The 21,792-nt window shown below is 43.3% G+C and overlaps 2 protein-coding genes across 10 annotated transcripts in view; one reads left to right on the top strand and one right to left on the bottom strand.

Annotated features, from left to right (window-relative positions):
• The window catches only part of slc6a6 (solute carrier family 6 (neurotransmitter transporter, taurine), member 6), a 34,220-nt gene extending 31,827 nt beyond the window's left edge, over window positions 1–2,393 (top strand). For all 3 annotated transcript variants that reach the window (XM_014134772.2, XM_014134771.2, NM_001123630.1), the window contains 1 exon segment: window positions 252–2,393. In XM_014134772.2, the coding sequence (XP_013990247.2) occupies window positions 252–407 (156 nt within the window). In that variant the 3' untranslated portion in view covers window positions 408–2,393.
• Window positions 2,394–4,883: 2,490 nt separating this feature from the next.
• grip2a (glutamate receptor interacting protein 2a) overlaps window positions 4,884–21,792 on the bottom strand; it is a 58,886-nt gene continuing 41,977 nt past the window's right edge. For 4 of the 7 annotated variants that reach the window (XM_014134915.2, XM_014134913.2, XM_014134914.2 and 1 more), the window contains 6 exons: window positions 18,663–18,842; window positions 18,347–18,518; window positions 17,085–17,199; window positions 16,453–16,677; window positions 7,605–7,751; window positions 4,884–7,516 (listed from right to left, as the gene is read on the bottom strand). In XM_014134915.2, the coding sequence (XP_013990390.1) occupies window positions 7,319–7,516; window positions 7,605–7,751; window positions 16,453–16,677; window positions 17,085–17,199; window positions 18,347–18,518; window positions 18,663–18,842 (1,037 nt within the window). In that variant the 3' untranslated portion in view covers window positions 4,884–7,318. Of the gene's footprint in view, window positions 7,517–7,604; window positions 7,752–9,888; window positions 13,058–16,452; window positions 16,678–17,084; window positions 17,200–17,246; window positions 17,694–18,346; window positions 18,519–18,662; window positions 18,843–21,792 lie in introns of those variants that run through there. The other 3 variants (XR_006758505.1, XM_014134918.2, XM_014134919.2) reach the window with 3 other exon arrangements.

The raw sequence follows: 21,792 nt of genomic DNA, 5'->3' as shown, positions 1-21,792 counted from the left end.
AACACAAAAGATGATGCTAGATAACCTAGAAGATGTCCCAAATCATTGATAAAGGGTTAACTAGTGGTATGAATACAAGCACTGCCTGCAAGGAAGTGCAGCAATTGTGGGAATGGCATGCGGTATGCAATTGCATAACTTGTATGATATGGCACACAAGATATAAGATAATAAGATATTCACATGATACAGTATACAATGTAATATGATTTTATGGCATGATATAAGGATTTTTCCTCTCCTCCCCACAGAGGATTAAGGCAGTGGCGGCCCCAGTAAAGGGAGGTGCGAGTTCTCGCCCCAAAGAGTACAGCGTGAAGGGCAGCGAGCTGACCCAGCCTCTGGACCCCAATGGGAACAACGGCCTGATTAAGCCCACCCACACCATTGTAGAAACAATGATGTGAGCACTCTCTGTGAGAGGACATGCTGATTGACGTGCTTTCTATGTTTTTATCATATATTTGCTAACTTTGATAGTGGTAGAACCAGGTTTACATTGTTCTATATATCCGCACTAGGAATATTCTGGTTTGGTTTCTATGACGATGATGAAGAGAGCTACATTATATATATTGTCACTGGGTTGTTGTAGTTTTTTCTCTGTGTATTTTTTTAATGTTGTTGTTAGCGTTGTTGTCGTTGCTGTAGTGGGTGGTGATTTCAGTTCAGGCTATATTTTGAGATAGAACATGTTGTTCTATGTTAATTAACTTTCTGTTGATTGTTGAGAACTGAGAAGGTGTTTGTTCGGAAATACTAGAGAAAAAAAAGGTAATTTTCACTTATCACAAATACAGTAAACTAAACGTGTAACATGTTAGGTAGCAAACTATTAAGATAATTTCCTCACATTATTGTGGCAGTATCCTTGTCTGAGGTCATTTTTTATCTGTTGTCGATGTTGTTTGTTTTGAGATGCAACTGAATAAATCTTAGTTGTGCTAGTGGACGCCAGCCAGTCACACCTGCTAGTAGAGTAGACTTCCACACCACCTGAATGTATAGTGACAACATGCAGTGTAAATATAGAAGTTCATACGTACGTCCTTAAGGTTAACTATGGCCATGCCCAAATACTGCACAAAATGTTCCCGGAAGGATCACATGTCCTTAGGAGGGAGGCAGGAAAGGAGGTGGGGAAAACAAGGAGGAAGTGAAGGACAAAAGGGAAGAAGCATTTTAAGAGTATTTGTACATTGCCTACAGTCCGCCCCAGTGCATTTATTGAAACCTCTCTTTGCACTTTATACGTTGAGTTTCACCTTTATTGTAGTGATCTCTTATGATAATGGTCCACAGGAGGCTGCTGAGGGGAGGACGGCTCATAATAATGGTTGGAATGGAGTGAATGGAATGGTATCAACTACATGGAAACCCTGTTGTTAATGTATTTGATACCATTCCATTGATTCTGTTCCAGCCATTACTATGAGCCCGTCATCCCCAATTAAGGTGCCACCAACCTCCTCTGTAATGGTCGCAAGAACCTACAGTTACATTTGCACCATGCATTTAAAAAGGAAAGTATATAGCTTCAAACCTTTTTGGTATTGCTCACTTTGATATCTATCGGTTCAAACAGGAGCATTAGACTCTCACTCACTTGCTATAAATATATCAATAAAATAAAGGTGGAACATTGCCATCAAACATTCTGTTTCTTTAGGAATAAACCTGTGAGAGTTGTGAGAACCATAACTTGATTGGAGTAAAAAATGTAACCTTAGCAAAATGTTTTTTCTAAAAATGTGAAATAATTGTTTTTTTCTCCGGTGCACTCATTTTAATAGCAGTGATGGTCACTGAATATCTGTATCATATGAATCTACCACCAGACGCTGGATTTTATCATGTTAATTTTAGGCAATTGTATTTTAGTATTTTACTTGTTTGTATTTTAGTATTTTTATTGTTTGTGAATCACATATGCCTTTTTGTATTAACCATTTTATACTGTACATCATATGAACATTGTCACTGATGAGGACTGATGTTTTCTGAATACAGTCAGCAATTTGTATTTTAATGTTAAATGTTATGAGCCTGAATGAATATTTGCAGTGTGTAATATTCGTCAAAGAAATGGCCTTTACCACTCAAATTATTTGATTTCAATTTGAAAACAGATGTAAAAATACAAAAATTGATATGTGACCAACATAAAAAAAATATGAATGTTTAAAGTTCAAGTGAGATTCTTTTACCCAATGCATGTACATGAACATCCACAGTACAGTGCTTGGTCAGCAAGATTACTAGTCCAGAGGGCAATAAATAAACCCTGTTGGAAAATCAAGTGTACCAAAGTATTTTTGTCTAACGTCTGTCCTTCTTTAAGATGCTCATTGTATCATCTCTTCCTAGATTGAAAATAAACGTATTTTTCTTTACACGTCTTTGAGTGAATTATTAATTTGTTCTGTGAAGTGCATTTAAGTAACTTTCCCTAGGGTCTACTGGCCTGCATTTCTCTCATACAGACTGCTATGGAAATACTACACACATTCACTTCTAACATGAGGATATTTTTCTACATTCTCCCATATTCGTATTCCATATTCATATCCTACATGTATATATTGAAAAGGACTTAAAACAAATGCATTCAAATAAGGAGGCTTAAATAACCACACAATAAATATTGTACCTTGTGTCATTTTTGAAATGATGTTGGTGTTAATAGAGTAGACTCATATTTAATTAAACAAATACAATTGTACTATTGTTATGGTGCTGACAGACACCCTGCAGGAATTGAGTGCCCGTGCTTCCATTTTAAGACTTTTTCCTGTAATCACACACCCCATCAAAATGACCACTCACTTATGCTTGGTCACAACAGTGAAAGTTACTGATGGGCTATAGGATGTGGCAACTCTGACCCCTCAGATGACCTCGACAGACACATCCTATACGTTCCTCTCAGAATTACTTAACTTTCAACAGATTAGAATCAGGTCCAATGCAGCCGTTTTTATCTCAGTATCAAATCCTTTATGGGTAACAATTAAAAGCACCTTACTGTAATTCTTTTCAATTAAAAGGGTGAAAAAAAGAATAGGTTCTTAGCAAAGAGCAATTCTCAAGCAAAAATTGTACTAGGACTGTCAGAGTGGTTTGAGTGGGGAGGGGACAAAATAAAATTAGCTGTTAATAGCAGAGGTTTGGAACTCTCTTTCTTGATGGTCTATTAACTAATTTACTGCCTGGTGTTGTCACCAGGGAAGGCGAAAACTCCATCCCACCAAAACAGGCAGAAATTTCTGGCGGATCTTCAGCTCTTACACTCGCTCGTACACTAAAAGGGCATTATCATCACTTTCACAGTATTATTCCAACCTCATTGTGTGGAAATATACACACAATTTGTAGGTATATCTAGTATTGGGTCGGACTCCCCTTTGCCTCCAGAACAGCCTGATTTCTTTGGGGCATGCAAACTTCGCGCAAATGGTCTTAAGGGACCTAACGTTGCCAGGAAAACATTCCCCACACCATTACACCACCGCCACCAGCCTGTACCGTTGACACCAGGGAGGATGGGGCCATGGACTCTTTCTGCATAAGCCAAATCCTGACTCTGCCATCAGCATGACGCAACAGGAACCGGGATTCGTCGGACCAGACAATGTTTTCCCCCTCCAGTGTTGCTGATCACGTGCCCACTGGAGCCTCTCCTTCTTGTTTTTAGCTGACAGCTAAAAATTCTTGCCATTCTCCTTCGACCTCTCATCATAATCAGGACTGCTGCTGATTGGATGTTTTTTGTTTGTCGCATCATTCTCAGTAAATCCTAGACACTGTCATGCGTGAAAATCCCAGGATGCCAGCTGTTTCTGAGATACTGGAACCGGGGCACCCGTCACTGATGATCATACCACGCTCAAAGTCGCTTAGGTCACTTGTTTTGCCCATTCTAACATTTAATCAAAAAGTAACTGAATGCCTCGATGCCTGTCTACCTGGTTTACATAGCAAACCACGGTCACATGACTCAAACCATTTCCGTGAACGGGTTCGTGTACCTAATAAACTGTCCACTGAGTATATAAAACACAGAAACATTTTTGACTGCACTGGGCCTCTAATCTAGCTAGTTTTAGCCAAAATGGGCATTAAAAGGTAGGTGAAACCTTGGAATGGTAGACAGGGGCGTAGTACAGTTGAGAAGTCCCTCTGGTGTTGTGGAAAACTCAGACCCTGTTGCCAGTGCCAGAAACATATGGGTGTAGCTGAGGCGGTTCAGTGCACTATGCTCATGTGATGAGTAATGTAATACCTGATTAATACCGAAAGGAATATAATATGACTGCTCATCTCCATCACCTTGCTGATCAATACTGTTTTGTTCAGCAAGTGCTGCTTCAACAAATCACAATACACCTTGCACCCCATCCCCCAAAATAGCCAACTATATTTATTTGAACTTGAGTCCTACTTTGCCCCCTTGGGTCGGCCCTACGGCAGCCAGCGTGACAGCTCATTGACACTTCTGGTAAACGATCCTAGGTGTCCTCTCTGCCATAAATCCATTGACCGGTGGAAACCATGTCGACACCATGCTCCCTCACCCACAAAGACATGACGTTCACATCTACAGAACAGTGGGAGTGTGGAGGGTCAGACCATTGTAGATTTATGTTCAGCTTGTTACCTGGCATCAATAGTGTGGGGGAGGCTGGCCAAACAAGGCTGGAGTAAGGTCTTTCTTTGTAGAAATAGGCATGAAATCCTTAATTAACCAAACTATTCAGGACATTGTTCTTTCTGCAAACATTCCTTCACTTAATGTCCAATGGTAGAGGATCCGTGTAGTGTTTGCTCAATACCTGAACTAGCAAAGATCACAGCTCAGGTAGAAGAATTCAAGAAAGAAAAAAAAAAAAAAGACACCATTAGTCATATCTTTATTTTCATAAAAAGCAGGAAATACATCTCATTAAAGAATAAAATTACATCCATTTCATGTACATCTCACAAACCAAATTCCTTCAAATTGGCTCAGATCCCCCCCCCCTACTTAAATAGCAATGATTGGATGCAGCTGGGGAACCATGTAAACAGAAGAACTATACAGAGAACAGATAGTGCAGTCAGTCACATCTTACATACAGAAACCACACGCAGGATGTCATTACAAATAAAAACATTATACATAGGGAGACCATGTACTGAATAATATTCAGAAGCACCTCAAATAAAATGTATAAAAACAAAATGTCCTCTGTATCAAATGGGACATTTTTCATGTGTGATGAAATAATCTAAAAACATGGTTTCCTTCCTGAGGATTAAAAAGCAGATAGTTGAGCCCTGAACGGGACAGCATGACTGCATTCTCACTACATCTCTACACCAGCCATTACATTAAATTTAACAAATCATCTTATTTCCACTGAGGCAGCTTGGTAAGCAGGCCAGGGCCAGACACATTATGTAAGAGCTTTATAAAACCATACAATGCCATGATAAAACAGAAACATCTCTGGGGAACATTCGGTCTGACGGAGCAGGAAAGAGATGGCAATTGTTCAGCGCAGAAATGTTCCAAAATTCCCCCTTGTGAACAATGTGAGCTTTCTACTGGGTGGGGCATTAAATCCTATAGCTACATGCTTACTAACATGGATGGTAGAAACAGCCATGGAGGTTCAGAAAAATACTCTAATCCAAGGCCACACCTTATTGAGAGTTGGGGCCTCAACTCAACAGATACATGAAAATGGTTTTAAAGGAAATCACTCATCTCAATTGAAATGTATTTTATTCCACATTTGGCAGGGGACGTGATTCACTTAAGAGTCTGTTTGTGGGGAAACCACACCCTGGACTCCTGAGAGTCAATACACTGGTATAATGCCTTCTGAAACGTGTATACATAAGGACTAGAGCTAGGTTTTCCGAGTCAGGAAAAACTCCTGGCCTCACATGGGAGATGCTGATATTGAGGGTGAAATCTAAAGATATGTGATCTGAACAACAGAATCAAGTAGTGTTTATGATAAGGAACACTCCTTTAGTGGGTGACAAAGCTTTTCAAAATAATGTGACTATCACCAATCGTGGTATAATACAATCTAATCATGAGTGACAAAACAAGTCAATCTAGTGCCTGGATCTGATTTGGGTGAACTACCAGTGCCTGGATCTGATTTGGGTGAACTACCAGTGCCTGGATCTGATTTGGGTGAACTACCAGTGCATGGATCTGATTTGGGTGAACTACCAGTGCATGGATCTGATTTGGGTGAACTACCAGTGCATGGATCTGATTTGGGTGAACTACCAGTGCATGGATCTGATTTGTGTGAACTTCTAGTGCATGCTAGCAACAAGTGTGTGGTTTGGTAAAATAAATAGTGAACTTGATTACATAAAACCGTTGACAAGAACCTTGCGAAACAAAAACACTGATCCCCAAAAAGTATGAATTACACATTCCTGCCCAGTCTATCCAGTAGCATTTAACCCAGTGTGAGAAATGTAATGAGAAAAATAAACATTCTGAAATGTAACTTTTGTTGTGGACAAAGTAGGTGATGTGATAAAACAGTCATTCGTAAGTATTTGTCCTTCATATGATGGCCATTTAATAACAGGGATAAAACCTGGACCTGAGTCACCAAGTCCATTTACACAAACATTTTAGACTTCAGGATAGAGTGGGGGATCTAAAATAGAAATATTTGCAATACTTGGCAAGTAACAGTGAGTGACAGTTTGGCATTCTATCTATTTGGAGGTGCTAGTTAGCTGTTTTTTCCTTGGGGTTGGCAATGTGGGCCAGGAGGGGAAAGAGAAGGCAGCCAGCCAACCCATGGCTTAAATAATAGTCCAGCACAGCATGTGCCCACGTTCGTGTGTCAAGTGTGTGTGTACATGTAACTGCACCAATCCCCAGCAAAAGGTCACAGAGGGTCAATTGCACAAACAATAAATAAAATAAAAAATAAATGCTGTGCCAAACCCGCCTGCTTCTCTGGGATGGAAGTGCGTGTTTGTGTTTCTCTAAGATTTCTGCAGAACTGAGCAACGCTAGCGTTGTCATCCAGAAGCTGTTACGTAACGACATGTTTTTTCCACAACGGCCCTAGGAGCCTGACAGAGTCTCCTCTGCTCTAGATCACATGATTAGACTGGCTAACACTGGTCACGCAGTGTGAATGACAGTGTGTCTGTGTGAATATTCACGTACACATGTATGCTCACGTGTGAATGTGGTTCTGTGTGTGCGTCTGTACAAAAGATATGAAACAAAATCAGTGTGTGTAATGTGCAGTGCCTATTAATCCATAATCTCCCACCTGGACCTTCGTCACAGGGCGATACTGTTGGTCCTGTAATATGGGAAGTCCAACAGTGAATCAGACGGGTCCTCGCAGTCCTGAGGTGGCCCATTATCTGCCTGTGCCAGGGGGTTCCTGCTGATTACCAGGTCCAAGCTGTCTCCTGCTTCAGTGATGAGGGGGACGGTCAGGCAGCAGTCAAAGTCTCTGGTCCTTGCTCGATTCACCTGGGACAGGAAGGGTCAGGTAACATAACACACAGATGTAGATACTGTAGGAAAAAAAATAATACATTAGTTGAACAAAGATGTGTACCTGCAGAATGCGGTCGTAGGGTTTCAACCCGGCCTGGTCGGCAGGACCATCTGGTCGGATCATGTTGACGTAGGCACCCTTCTCCAGGAGGCCATCTGACACACTGAAGCCGAAGTCTCCACAGTCTGGGTCCTTCCTCAGGGTCACCTAAAGGACAGACAGTAAGGACTTGACTCGTGCAAGTCGCCAAGCTCTCCATTGGGTCCGGCACAGTGTGGGGTGTAAATTTACTTAAAGTCGGAGTGCAATGACTCTGACCCCAAAGGACCTTGCTCGCCGCAACCCTCTTGCGGAGCACAATGCCTCCACCGTGGAACAACAATAGCTCGCTCAGTACTATGCCGTTCTTGCGCAAGTCATGTGAATTGAGCTTTACAGGTCATGCATCTACAGGCTCAGCCACTCATATTGTGATATTTTTTTTGCAATGTAAATGACGCAGAATCTAAGATTAATGTAGGATTATGACTGTCAAGGGTAATTACACCAATATCAACAATTATGTATTCAATCTTCAATGAATGTTTGTTTTTAAGGGCGTTCAGTTTCAAAGTGCTTGTGCCCTTACTCAACCTACCTCCTAAGCCAACAGTACATTACAGCACAACAGAACAGACTTCTGTACATATAGTGTTTAGGTCACGTCTGCCATTTCCAAGCAGTATAGGGACTGCCAAGCAGCAGTCTGAGGCATCAGAGAAGAGTGAGGAGTCAAAGCATTCGGCTCAGTGTGCGGTTTTAACTATGTTTTTATCTATTATCCCACACACTACAAGTCCTGACTGGCCTGGCATCCACTGGGTCCAGTTAGACCTGTCATGGGCAGAGTAGCGTGCAGTGGTGTGTATTCATGGGTGCGAAGGGAAGCCAGGCTTCACCCTAAAATGTTGTTCAATTCGCAAGAGGCTGAATGTATCTCACAGGAGAAAGCAACCGAGCGAGTGAATCAGCTTCCCTCTGTCTCTCTACATGTAGGCCATCTATCTGATACTGTCTGGTCCAAACGAGTATGACATTGTTGCCACCTGTAGCATTAAATGCAAGGGAAGCCAGTGAGCATTTGGTCTCCCTTGACATTCACAGCTTAACTGAATGGTCCTGGTGAATTTATTATTATTTTTTTAAATAGTGTCAAGGGTAGCTAGCTTGGATTTGGCGTCTCTTCTATCAAATTGCTTTGAGAGCATAGGTCATTAAACAGAAACAATACGACTTGTTGCATCTCGTGTTGTCGTCCTCCGGTGGCTAGCTAGCTAAAATTGGCTCTTTCCTAAATTAGCCATGGATGGACATAGGGATTTGGAGCTGTGGTTTTACTTAATTATCTGTACTGGCCAATGATTATAATGGCGATTCTGATCCAACCATTAATTCATACATTGTTGTGCCCCTGGCCTGAGATGATGGAAGTTCAATACGCAGCTAGAGGTGGAAGGCTAATATTAACGAGCTAACGTTTCCCATGAATGGAAGTTAGGCGAGCAAGCATTTTAGCCAGGTAGTCTAGGACAACAAAAGATTAAAGCTTGTACTGTATGACAGCGTGATAGACCGTTTCGTCAACATGAAAGAGGATGGCATTGGCGTTTCTCTGCAAGTAGGGTGACTCAACATGTTTTTCTACTTGCACGAACGGGCACACATGTGCGCAAACAGAAATCAGAACCATGGACAGCCACATCATATTTAGCTTATGATGGACTAAATTAAAATAAAATAAATGAAAAAAATTCTGGTATCTTTTAGTTGTCACTGTTTTAGACTAAGCAGGGGTGATTTGATGTTGAAATGAAGTTGAGATGGTGCTGGAGTTTAAATGAAGTTGAGATGGTGCTGGAATAGTGGAGGCAACTCCTGTTATTTTGCGACTTGTGGTAACTCTGTGGTTCTAAATCCATAGTTGTTTAGTGGTCCGAAAATGTTGGAAACATTAATTTACTTAACCATGCTGTAGGTCATGTAACTGTCTGTTACATATGCCTCTCAGACTTCACCGGACAGAGGTTGCTATCCGGTTTTGTTATAAAACAAAGGTGTGGTTGAATTTGTTCTGCCATTGTCTTGTCTTGGCCTGTAGGCATATATATATATATATATATATATATATATATATATCACAGTCGCAAGGCATGTGAATTGACAGCAAACAACGCAATTATCAGAACACATACAGTGTAGGTTGTAATATGGCCTTGTGGTGGCTTTACCCACGCACTGTGTGTTAAAACACCATGTTGAGGCCCATACTGAACACTTGGTCACCAACACACGCACACACAGCTGATTCCATTAACGTTCTTTATATTGTTGTGTGGTTCTAAAAAGGGAGGAACAATACAAGCATTAGGGTCCACTTATAAGACTAAGAAATAGATATACATGCAATACAATAATACAAAGAGAAAACTGTGGCATAATATGAACATAAACGAATGCAAAGGTATAGCAACACACGTGTTGAAATGCAATAGGCTACTTATATGACAATACAAAGACATGCATTAGCTACAAGCTAACCATAACAAACTTCACTCAGAAACACTCAAAGACTAACAAATAGGCCTCGTCCTGGGTCAGACATTGCACACACCTACACATATTTCACAACACTTACATGTTCAAGATACTTCAAGAAAGGGAAACAGCATGTTGAAGTCAGTCATTACACAATACTTATTCTTCTCGAGACGGCCGGTGAACAAGCCCTACCATGAGGTGTGCGGGGCGGAGCCCTGGAGTGCGTCCAAGTGCCCTGATTGGTTGGATGAACGGAAGTGTGAATGGGTGATTGACAGGGCTGCAGGCCAATCAGTTTGAGAGGGGCAGCCTTTTGTATAGCCACACCTGGATTTATTTGGGGGTTAAGTCCTGAAAGGGCCTAGTCCTATCCTGCAGGATAGGCAGGGCAGAGCAGTGAAGGGACCAGAGCAGTGAAGGGTATCAATTTAGGGGACCATGGGGGCCAGGAGGGTGCCGGCACTGGTATACATAAGAGGCTTAGGAGCCGCCAGGGAATGGAGGTGCACATAGGCGCAGAGACAGCTTTGGGCAGCCCCATGGAACAACACAAGTGTTGCAAAAGACCCTCTAACTCTAGTCCATCTGTTGGCGCTGAGTACAATGCCGGAGGCTGGTCATGGCTGGAGGTGGTAGCTTGCCTACTGCAGAGGAGGACTGTGGCACGCCGGCCACAACTGTTGTTAGCAGCTCACTGGCTGTTGCAGTGGAGGTTGGTGACTGCCTCACCACTGCTGAAAGCAATGGCACCCATGGTGGAGCAGGTGAGGACCCAGGCTGGAGCAGGTGAGGACCCATGGTGGAGCAGGCTAGGACCCGGAGATGGGGCAGGAGGTTTGGCATGTAGCACTGAGGGAGCGGACTGCTTGTCAACTGAGACTGGGGGCTGCAGACTAACTGAGGGCAGAAGCTGCAGACCTAGTGTGGCAAAGAACCTTTAGCCTGGTGGAGCAGTGGACTGAGAGTTGACTAGAGCTGGAGACTTTGAAACTAAAACATCTGATGGCTGTGGGCTTTGGGCCTGACAGGTAAAGTGGCTCTGGACCTAAGAGGGGACACCCACTCTGGACCTGACAGGGAGACTGACTCACACTGACTCTGGACCTGCCAGGGAGAACGACTGATGGCTAGGAGAGCAGTGGAGCTCTGGGCCTACTAGAGGAACTGGTAACTCTGAGCCTAACCGGGTAGAAGCCTGATGACCCACCTGGGCTAGGTACTGAGGGCAGACTAGTGCTGGGGAGACAGACCTAGCACAGCTGGAGACTGATGACATAGTGCTAGGGACCGAGAGCTGACAGTCTGGAGACAGTGAGCCTAGTGCAGCACACTTGAGGCCTAGCAGGGCAGGAGGCTCTAAGCCTGAACACTTTACACCTGCCAGGTAGGCAGGAAACTGAATCTCTGACCCTACCAGGAGGGAAGGGAACTGGACATTAGGTCAGGGGGGACACCAGGGGTGACTTCTGGTGGGATACTCAAGGCGACGTGTGGCAGGTCCCGAAGCGACATCTGGTAGGTCTGGAGGTAGCAGGACCCTTGGGGCTGGAATTAGCATGGTGCTGGCAAGCCGGGGTGGATAAGCCTGTACTTAACCTTGCCAGTAGCTGCAGGCTGTGGTTACATACTAGGAGCAGGCATAGAATGCACAGCTTGGCTTGGGATCTGGGCCAGGAGGCGTTCCCGACGCTCTGGTAGATACGACATAGGCGGGGCCTCCCGAGTGGCGCAGGGGTCTAAGGCACTGCATCACAGTGCTAGCTGTGCCACTAGAGATTCTGTGTTCGAGTCCAGGCTCTGTCGCAGCATTGTCCGGTTTAGGGGAGAGTTTGGCCGGCAGGGATGTACTTGTCCCACCACACACTAGTGAATCTTGTGGTGGGCCGGGTGCAGTGCACGCTGACATGGTCACCAGGTGTAGGGTGTTTCCTCCGACACATTGGTGCGGCTGGCTTCCGGGTAAATGGGTATTGTGTCAAGAAGCAGTGCGGCTTGGTTGGGTTGTGCTTCGGAGGATGCACGGCTCTCGACCTTCGCCTCTCCCAAGTCCGTATGGGAGTTGCAGCGATGGGACAAGACTGTAACTACCAATTGGATACCACAAAATTGGGGAGAAAAAGGGATGTAAAAAAAATTAAAAGATACGTAGGCTCCAGCCGGGGGGGCCTGGAGCAACTCCGCTCTGTGGGCCACCTCGGAACATAGTGGAAGTCCCAATGCTCCCATGGAGGTGGTGAACACTCTGGTCGGGGAGGCCTGGAGTAGTCTCTCAGGGGAGCAGCCGGGCCGACTATGGAAGTATCAGCAGTGGTGGTGCTTCTGAGGCCATGATGATGGCTCTAGCCAGGGGGGCCTAGAGTAGTTGCGGTCAGGAGAATAACGGCAGTAATGGTGCTCCCGTGGCGGTGACTCAAGCCGGGAGGACCTAGAGTACGCCCTCCTGAGCTCTTCCTGCTCATAGATCAGTAGTCCCTCTGCAGCTCCTAACTGGAGAGGGTGTGGTCACTCTCTCACCACTTGTAGTAGTCTCTTGGATGAGAAAGTGAGGAAGGCTCAGGTGCATGATCGCTTCGTATGGCGGGGGTGGGCTGAGGTGGGTGGTGACGGTCGTCTCGTGGTGAGATGCACAAACTCCTCTTTCGGTACCTAAACATCTTAACTATAGCAGGTCAGAATCCGTCTCGAATAAAAAAAAATATATATATATTGGTAGCTAAATCCGGCGATCCCCAGGACAACGGAAAATTGGCTAACAGGAGCTCGGCTGCGAATGCCCTCACCCGCAAGTAACTTATGCTGATTGCTTTGGTTCTTCTCACTACAGTGTTGTCTGGTTAAAACACCATGCTGAGGCCCATACTGAACACTTGGTCACCACCACGCGCACACACCGACACAGCTGATTCCATTAATGTTCTTTATATTGTTGTGTGGTTCTAAAAAGGGAGAAACAACACAAGCATTAGGATCCACTTAAGAGACCAAGAAATAGATATACAGTACCAGTCAAAAGTTTGGACACCTACTCATTCCAAGGTTTTTGTACATTGCATATAGTGAAGACATAAACTATGAAATAACATATGGAATCATGTAGTAACCCATTTTTTTTTTTAACTAAAATATATGTTATATTTGAGATTCTTCAAAGTAGCCACCCTTTGCCTTTGACAGCTTTGCACACTATTGGCATTCTCTCAAACAGCTTCATGAGGTAGTCACCTGGAATGGATTTCAAGTTAATTTGTGGAATTTCTTTCCTTCTTAAAACCTGTTGGGGCTAGGGGGCAGTATTTGCACGGCCAGATAAAAAACGTACCCGATTTAAACTGGTTACTACTCTTGCCCAGAAATGAGAATATGCATATAATTAGTAGATTTGGATAGAAAACACTCTAAAGTTTCTAAAACTGTTTGAATGGTGTCTGAGTATAACAGAACTCATATGGCAGGCCAAAACCTGAGAAGATTCAATACAGGAAGTGCCCTGTCTGACAATTTGTTGTCCTTCTGTTGCATCTCTATTGAAAAAAACAGCATCTGTGCTGTAACATGACATTTTCTAAGGCTTCCATTGGCTCTCAGAAGGCGCCACAAAGTGGAATGGGGTGTCTGCTGTAAGCTGGGCGAAGAACAGCAGGAGAGTTTGTAAGTGGTCAGCCTGGGGACAGTGAGACAGATGTGTGTTCACGAGAATTCTCTATTTTTTTCTTTCAGCCTTTGAATGAATACAACGTCGCCCGGTTGGAATATTATCGCTATTTTACGAGAAAAATAGCATAAAAATTGATTTTAAACAGCGTTTGACATGCTTCGAAGTACGGTAATGGAATATTTAGAATTATTTTGTCACGAAATGTGCTTGCGCGTCACCCTTCGGATAGTGACCTGAACGCACGAACAAAACGGAGCTATTTCAATATAACTATGGATTATTTCGAACCAAAACAACATTTGTTGTTGAAGGAGAAGTCCTGGGAGTGCATTTTGACGAAGAACAGCAAAGGTAATCCAATTTTTCTAATAGTAATTCTGAGTTTAGTGAGCCCCAAACTTGGTGGGTGTCAAAATAGCTAGCCGTGATGGCCGAGCTATGTACTCAGAATATTGCAAAATGTGCTTTCGCCGAAAAGCTATTTTAAAATCTGACACCGCGATTGGATAAAGGAGTTCTGTATGTATAATTCTTAAAATAATTATGTATTTTGTCAACATTTATCATGAGTAATTTAGTAAATTCACCGGAAGTTTGCGGTGGGTATGCTAGTTCTGAACATCACATGCTAATGTAAAAAGCTGGTTTTTGATATAAATATGAACTTGATTGAACAAAACATGCATGTATTGTATAACATAATGTCCTAGGAGTGTCATCTGATGAAGATCATCAAAGGTTAGTGCTGCATTTAGCTGTGGTTTTGGTTTTTGTGACATATATGCTTGCTTTGAAAATGGCTGTGTGATTATTTTTGGCAAGGTACTCTCCTGACAATCTAATGTTTTGCTTTCGCTGTAAAGCCTTTTTGAAATCGGACAATGTGGTTAGATTAACGAGGCTCTTGTCTTTAAAATGGTGTAAAATAGTCATATGTTTGAGAAATTGAAGTTATAGCATTTTGAGGTATTTGTATTTCGCGCCACGCGATTCCACTGGCTGTTGACTAGGGTGTGTTTCAGCCAATCAGTTGTGTTGTGACAAGACAGCCCTATTTGGTAAAATACCAAGCCCATATTATGGCAAGAAAAGCTCAAATAAGCAAAGCAAAATGACAGTCCATCATTGCCTTAAGACATGAAGTTCAGTCAAGGCGGAAAATTTCAAGAACTTTGAAAGTTTCTTTAAGTGCAGTCGCAAAAACCACCAAGCACTGATGATGAAACTGGCTCTCATGAGCACCACCACAGGAAAGGAAGACCCAAAGTTACCTCTGCTGCAGGGGATAAATTCATTTCTTCAGTTACCAGCCTCAGAAATTGCAGCACAAATAAATGCTTCACAGAGTAACAGACGCAAGTAACAGACGCACTTCAACATCAACTGTTCAGAGGAGACTGAATGGATCAGGCCTTCATGGTCGAATTGCTGCAAAGAAACCACTACTAAAGGACACCAATAATAAGAAGAGACTTGCTTGGGCCAAGAAACACGCGCAATGGACATTAGACCTGTGGAAATCTGTCCTTTGGTCTGATGAGTCCAAATTTGAGATTTTTGGTTTCAACCGCTGTGTCTTTGTGATGCAGAGTAGGTGAACTGATGATCTTCACGTGTGGTTCCTACCGTGAAGCATGGACACTGTCGGTGATTCATTAAGAATTCAAGGCACACCAGCATAGCTACTACAGCGCTTAGTGGGACTATTGTTTGTTTTTCAACAGGACAATGATCGAACACACCTCCAGGCTGTGTAAGGGTTATTTGATCAAGAAGGAGAGCTGCATCAGAAGACCTGGCCTCCACAATCACCCAACCTTAACCCAATTGAGATGGTTTGGGAGGACTTGGACTGCACAGTGAAGGAAAAGCAGCCAACAAGTGCTCAGCATATGTGGGAACTACTTCAAGACTGTCGGAAAAGCATTCTAGGTGAAGCGAGTTGAGAGTATGCCAAGAGTGTTCAAAGCTGTCATCAAGGCAAACGGTGGCTACTTTGTAGAATCTCAGTTTTGATGTCTTCACTATTGTTCTACAATGTAGAAAAGTCAAAATAAAGAAAAACCCTTGAATGAGTAGGTGTGTCCAAACTTTTGACTGGTACTGTACATGCAATACAATAATAATCCAAAGAGAAAATTGTGGCATAATATAAACATGAACGAATGCAAAGGTATAGCAACACACATGTAGAAATGCAATAGGCTACTTATAATATGGCAATACAAAGACATGCATGAATAACAATAGCGCTAGCATTAGCTACAAGCTAACCATAAACTTCACTCTGAAACAATCAAAGCCTAACAAATAGGCCTCGTCCTGGGTCAGACATTGCACATCTATACATATTTCACAACACTTACATGTTTGATGGACGCACAACACTTCAAGATAGGAAAACAGCATGTTGAAGTCCGTCATTACAAAATACTTGTTGCTTCTTGAGACGGCAAGTGAACACGATCTAACACGAGTTATGCGGGGCTGGAGCCCTGGAGTGTGTCCAAGCGAACAGAGGTATGAAGAGTGATTGACAGGGCTGCAGGCCAATCAGATTGACAAGGCTGACCTTCTGTACAAGTCTGAAATTCAGATTATTTTTCAGTTCTTGAATAGGAACTTCAATGCACTTCCTAAATTAACTGAGATGCCGCCTCCAATCCTGCTATGTACCTTCAGTAGTTCCAGGGTTGTAGGGGAGTTGGTCTCCTGGGGCTCCCCTCTCCCCCTGGGTGGTGTGTCCCTGGTCCTGTTTGACCTCTGCAGGTTGCTTTTGGTCTTGGGCTCGTCATGAATGGGACCCCTCTTCACAGGACTGATTCTGTTCTGTAGCACTGAGTCATCCTGGGACCTCGTTTCCTCCAGATACAGGCTGAGAGTGCTGCCAGTCATGGACGCCTGGGAGAAGACAACAGGATTGTTAAATTATAGGTGTGTGAATAAAATAACATGATATACTGTATAACTGAAGACATGCACACTCACAGCTTGATTTAATAGGGAGGCTTTGTGCCAATGTCTCCAATGATCAAAGTGGCAGCAGGTGTCTGGACGGTCTAGACAATCAGGCTTTTATTTATTTGTATTTTATTTAACTAGGCAAGTCAGTTAAGAACAAATTCTTATTTACAATGACGGCCTAGGAGCAGTGGATTAACTGCCTTGTTCAACAGATTTTTACATTGTGGGGATTCGATTAAGCAACTTTCAGTTACTGGACCAACGCTCTAACCACTAGGCTACCTGCCGCCCCAATTGGTTCTTTTAGTAACAGATTGAGACAGATAGAGGGAGATGTAGCTTACCTCCAGCTCCCTGAGTATCTCTGATTGGCCGCAGGTCTCTAGGTCCTGCAGCGCCTGGGACCAGAAGCTATCCTCCTGTTTCAGGGTACCATGGCAACTAGGGGGGCTGGCGTATCTATGACAATGCAGGAACCAGAACATGAGAGGAGTCTTGCTGTCCAGAGACTGGGGTGTTTTGAGACTGGTTTGAAACAGGTGTGGCCTGCAAAGCAGCGTGGGTAATGCAGGCAACGGACTGCATGACGTTGAGAGGTCCTTTAAAAACCTTTCAGGCCTCAGTGAGGGCAAGAGTAAATGCTCTCTCTAACACAGAACAGTGTAGTCCCTTAGAAGAGAAAGAGTCTTCATGCAGATAGTTCGTTTAAAAGTTAAGCCACCCAAAAAGCCTTAGGGTGTAGACAGTTTGTGGCAGTGAGGGACACAAAAGTTCAGAAAAAAATCAAGTGAAGAGTTAAGAGTGAGGCAACAGACAAGGCAGAGGTGTGTCCATGGGGCCTTTGGGTGTTTTAGAGGGACAGGTTTGGTGAAGACAAAACAGAAAAATACACGTTTATGTGAAACACCAGGAGCCTCACGTGCAGTTAGTAAAGCAGATGAGAGAGAGAGTACCTGAGAAAGGGAGAAAAAGCACAGATAGGAGCAGATAAAATGGAGGCATGAAACTGTGGTGATTTAGAAAAACATTCTAAAGCCAAATATTTGAGTGACATTGCAGATTTATTGGATTCACTTTCCAAATCAATAGCTGTCAGTGAATCAATACATATTTAGTTTTAGACTAAACCAGACTTGAAAGACAGATTTTTTGTACCTCACTTCAACATTTATGATGATCATTGCTTATACATACATGGAGGCATACAGAAGGAAGAACACGTAGATTAAAAGGAAAAAGAACAACACTGAAAGCCACAGAATGAAACAAATTACTACAACTATCAAATCCATTAGCCAGATCTGTATTATGTGCTTTATGACGCACAAACAGACCAGGAACCAGGCAGCAGTACCCCCTGCTCAGTGTAATCATGGTACTGGCACGGACCCTGTATATAGCATGCATTCTCGTGTTCTTTCTCTTCGTATTCCTCGTGTGTCTCCTTCCTTTATATAATGTCCTCTCACCTTGATACTGAATACTGCTGTTTGCAAGAGCTTGCAAGTAAGAATTTCACTGTACTGTCTTATACTTGCTGTATCCTGTTAACGTGACAAACTTTGAAACTACAAATCCATTGTTCTAGCCTAAAGTAGGCACTCACCCAGTAGCCTTATCCCAGTCATCCTCAGTGTATCTCCCATCGTAGAGGTGGGAGTGGTGGGTAAGGCCGGTAAGGCCAGTGGAGATGGAGTTGAGGTGGGTCCTGGGTGGTTTGGTGCGTCTCCACTCATTAGGCTGGAAAGTCAAATCTGCAGCTCTGTGGAGATACGTTCCTGCACACAAGCGATAAAAAGAAACATAAAAAAAACATGATAATGTTCTACACACCCAACAACTGATTTCAGGAGAGTCATGTAAAGTGACCTAAACTGGTTGTCTAAACTGGTAATGACTACGCGTCCATGTTCTGTCCTTACCTTGGCTGCCGTAGTCAGCATCGATGCCGGAGCCATCCCAGGAGCTCATGGCAGAGTCCATGCTGGGCACAGTGGCAGAGTACACCCCTGAATGTTTACTGGTCTTCTGAGAGTCAGTCAGCTCATCCTCAGTGTCGCTCAGGAACCCTGCCTGCTCCGACATCTGCTGCACATCTGATTCTGCATGGGAACAAAGTCAGTGGAGCGTTAAGAGAGAATCATAACTCAATTATGTAACAAAATACACTGAGGGTACAAAACATTTAAAAAAAACTGCTCCTTCCATGACAGACAGACCAGGTCAAAGCTATGACTCCTTAATGATGTCTCTTGATAAATCCCCTTCAATCAGTGCAGATGAAGAGGAGACAGGTTAAAGAAGGATTTTTAAAGCCTCGAGACAATTGAGACATGGATTGTGTATGTGTGCCATTTAGAGGGTGAATGGGCAAGATAAAAGATTGAAGTGCCTTTGAACAGGGTATGGTAGTAGGTGCCAGGTGCATCGGTTTGTGTCAAGAACAGCGACGCTGCTGAGGTTGTCAAGCTTAATAGTTTCCTGTGTGTTTCAAGAATGGTCCACCACCCAAAGGACATCCAGCCAACTTGACACAACTGTGGGAAGCATTGGAGTCAACATGGACCAGCATCCCTGTGGAACGCTTTTGACATCTTGTAAAGTCCATGCCCTGACAAATTGAGGCTGTTCTGAGGACAAAAGGGGGGGGTGCAACTCAATATTAGGAAGGTATTCCTAATGTTTGGTGTACTAAATAAATAAATAAATATATATATAGAAATTGTACACCGCAACAAGTCTGGTTCATCCTTGGGAGCAATTTCCAAACGCCTGAAGATACCACGTTCATCTGTACAAACAATAGTACGCATGTATAAACACCATGGGACCACGCAGCCGTCATACCGCTCAGGAAGGCAATATCTATATCCACAGTAAAACAAGTCCTATATTGACATAACCTGAATGGCTGCTCAGCAAGGAAGAAGCCACTGCTCCAAAACCGCCATAAAAAAAGCCAGACTACGGTTTGCAACTGCACATGGGGACAAAGATCGTACTTTTTGGAGAAATGTCCTCTGGTCTGATGAAACAAAAATAGAACTGTTTGGCCATAATGACAATTGTTATGTTTGGAGGAAAAAAGGGGAGGCTTGCAAGCCAAAGAACACCATCCCAACCGTGAAGGACAGGGGTGGCAGCATCATGTTGTGGGGGTGTTTTGCTGCAAGAGGGACTGGTGCACTTCACAAAATAGATGGCATCATGAGGTAGGAAAACGATGTGGATATATTGAAGCAACATCTCAAGACATCAGTCAGGAAGTTAAAGCTTGGTCGCAAATGGGTCTTCCAAATGAACAATGACCCCAAGCATACTTCTAAAGTTGTGGCAAAATGGCTTAAGGAAAACAAAGTATTGTTGTGGCCATCACAAAGCCCTGACCTCAATCCTATAGAAGATTTGTGGGCATAACTGAAAAAGCTTGTGCGAGCAAGGAGGCCTACAAACCTGACTCAGTTGCACCAGCTCTGTCAGGAGGAATGGGCCAAAATTCACCCAACTTATTGTGGGAAGCTTGTGAAAGGCTACCTGAAACATTTGACCCAAGTTGAACAATTTAAAGGCAACGCTACCAAATACTAATTGAGTATGTAAACTTCTGACCCACTGAGAACGTGATGAATGAAATAAAAGTTTAAATAAATCATTCTCCACTATTATGACATTTCACATTCTTAAAATAAAGTGTTGATCATAACTGACCTAAGAGGGAATATTTACTAGGATTAAATGTCTGGAATTATGAAAAACTGAGTTTAAATGTATTTGGCTAAGGTGAATGTAAACTTTACTTGAGTCATGCACAAAGTAGATGTCCTAACAGACTTGCCAAAACTATAGTTTGTTAACAAGAAATGTGTGGAGTGGTTGAAAAACTAGATTTAATGACTCCAACCTAAGTGTATGTAAACTCCCGACTTCAACTGTATACGCAGATGATAGTCATACTCAGCTGGCCCCTCCACGGATTTTGTGTTAAATGCTCTACAACAAAGCTTTCTTAGTGTCCAACAAGCTTTCTCTACCCTGAAACTTGTTCTGAACACCTCCAAAACAAAGGTCATGTGGTTTGGTAAGAAGAATGCCCCTCTTCCCACCGGTGTGATTACTACCTCTGAGGGTTTGGAGCTTGAGGTAGTCACCTCATACAAGTACTTGGGAGTATGGCTAGACGGTGTACTGTCCTTCTCTCAGCACATATCAAAGCTGCAGGCTAAAGTTAAATCTAAACTTTATCGTAATCATTCCTCTTTCACCCCAGCTGCCAAACTAACCCTGATTCAGATGACCATCCTACCCATGCTAGATTACGGAGACATAATTTATAGATCGGCAGTTAAGGGTGCTCTCGAGCGGCTAGATGTTCTTTACCATTCGGCCATCAGATTTGCCACCAATGCTACTTATAGGACACATCACTGCACTCTATACTCCTCTGTAAACTGGTCATCGCTGTATACTCATCCCAAGACACACTGGTTGATGCATATTTATAAAACCCTCTTAGGGGGGAGTTAGGCCTATCTGAGATATCTACTGCAGCCCTCATTCTACACACCCATTCTGCCAGTCACATTCTGTTCAAGGTCCCCAAAGCGCACACATCCCTGGGTCGCTCCTCTTTTCAGTTCGCTCCAGCTAAGGACTGGAACGAGCTGCACCAAACACTCAAACTGGACAGTTTTATCTCAAATCTCTTCATTCAAAGACTCAATCGTGGACACTCTTACTGACAGTTGTGGCTGCTTTGTATGAGGTATTGTTGTCTCTACCTTCTTGACCTTTGTGCTGTTGACTTTGCCCAATAATGTTTGTACCATGTTTTGTGCTGCTACCATGTTGTGTTGCTACCATGTTGTTATCATGTTGTGTTGCTACCATGCTGTGTTGTCATGTTTTGCTGCCTTGTTATGCTGTCGTCTTAGGTCTCTCTTCATGTAGTGTCCTATATTTATATAGTATTTATTTGTTTAATCCCAGGCCCCTGTCCCTGCAGGAGGCCTTTTGGTAGGCCGTCATTGTCAATAAGAATTTGTTCTTAACTGA

Source organism: Salmo salar, chromosome ssa13 (genome assembly GCF_905237065.1).
Source record: "Salmo salar chromosome ssa13, Ssal_v3.1, whole genome shotgun sequence".
Lineage (NCBI taxonomy): Eukaryota > Metazoa > Chordata > Actinopteri > Salmoniformes > Salmonidae > Salmo > Salmo salar.
The sequence above is the reverse complement of the archived record's forward strand: the minus strand, read 5'-3'. Positions and strand labels throughout refer to the sequence as shown.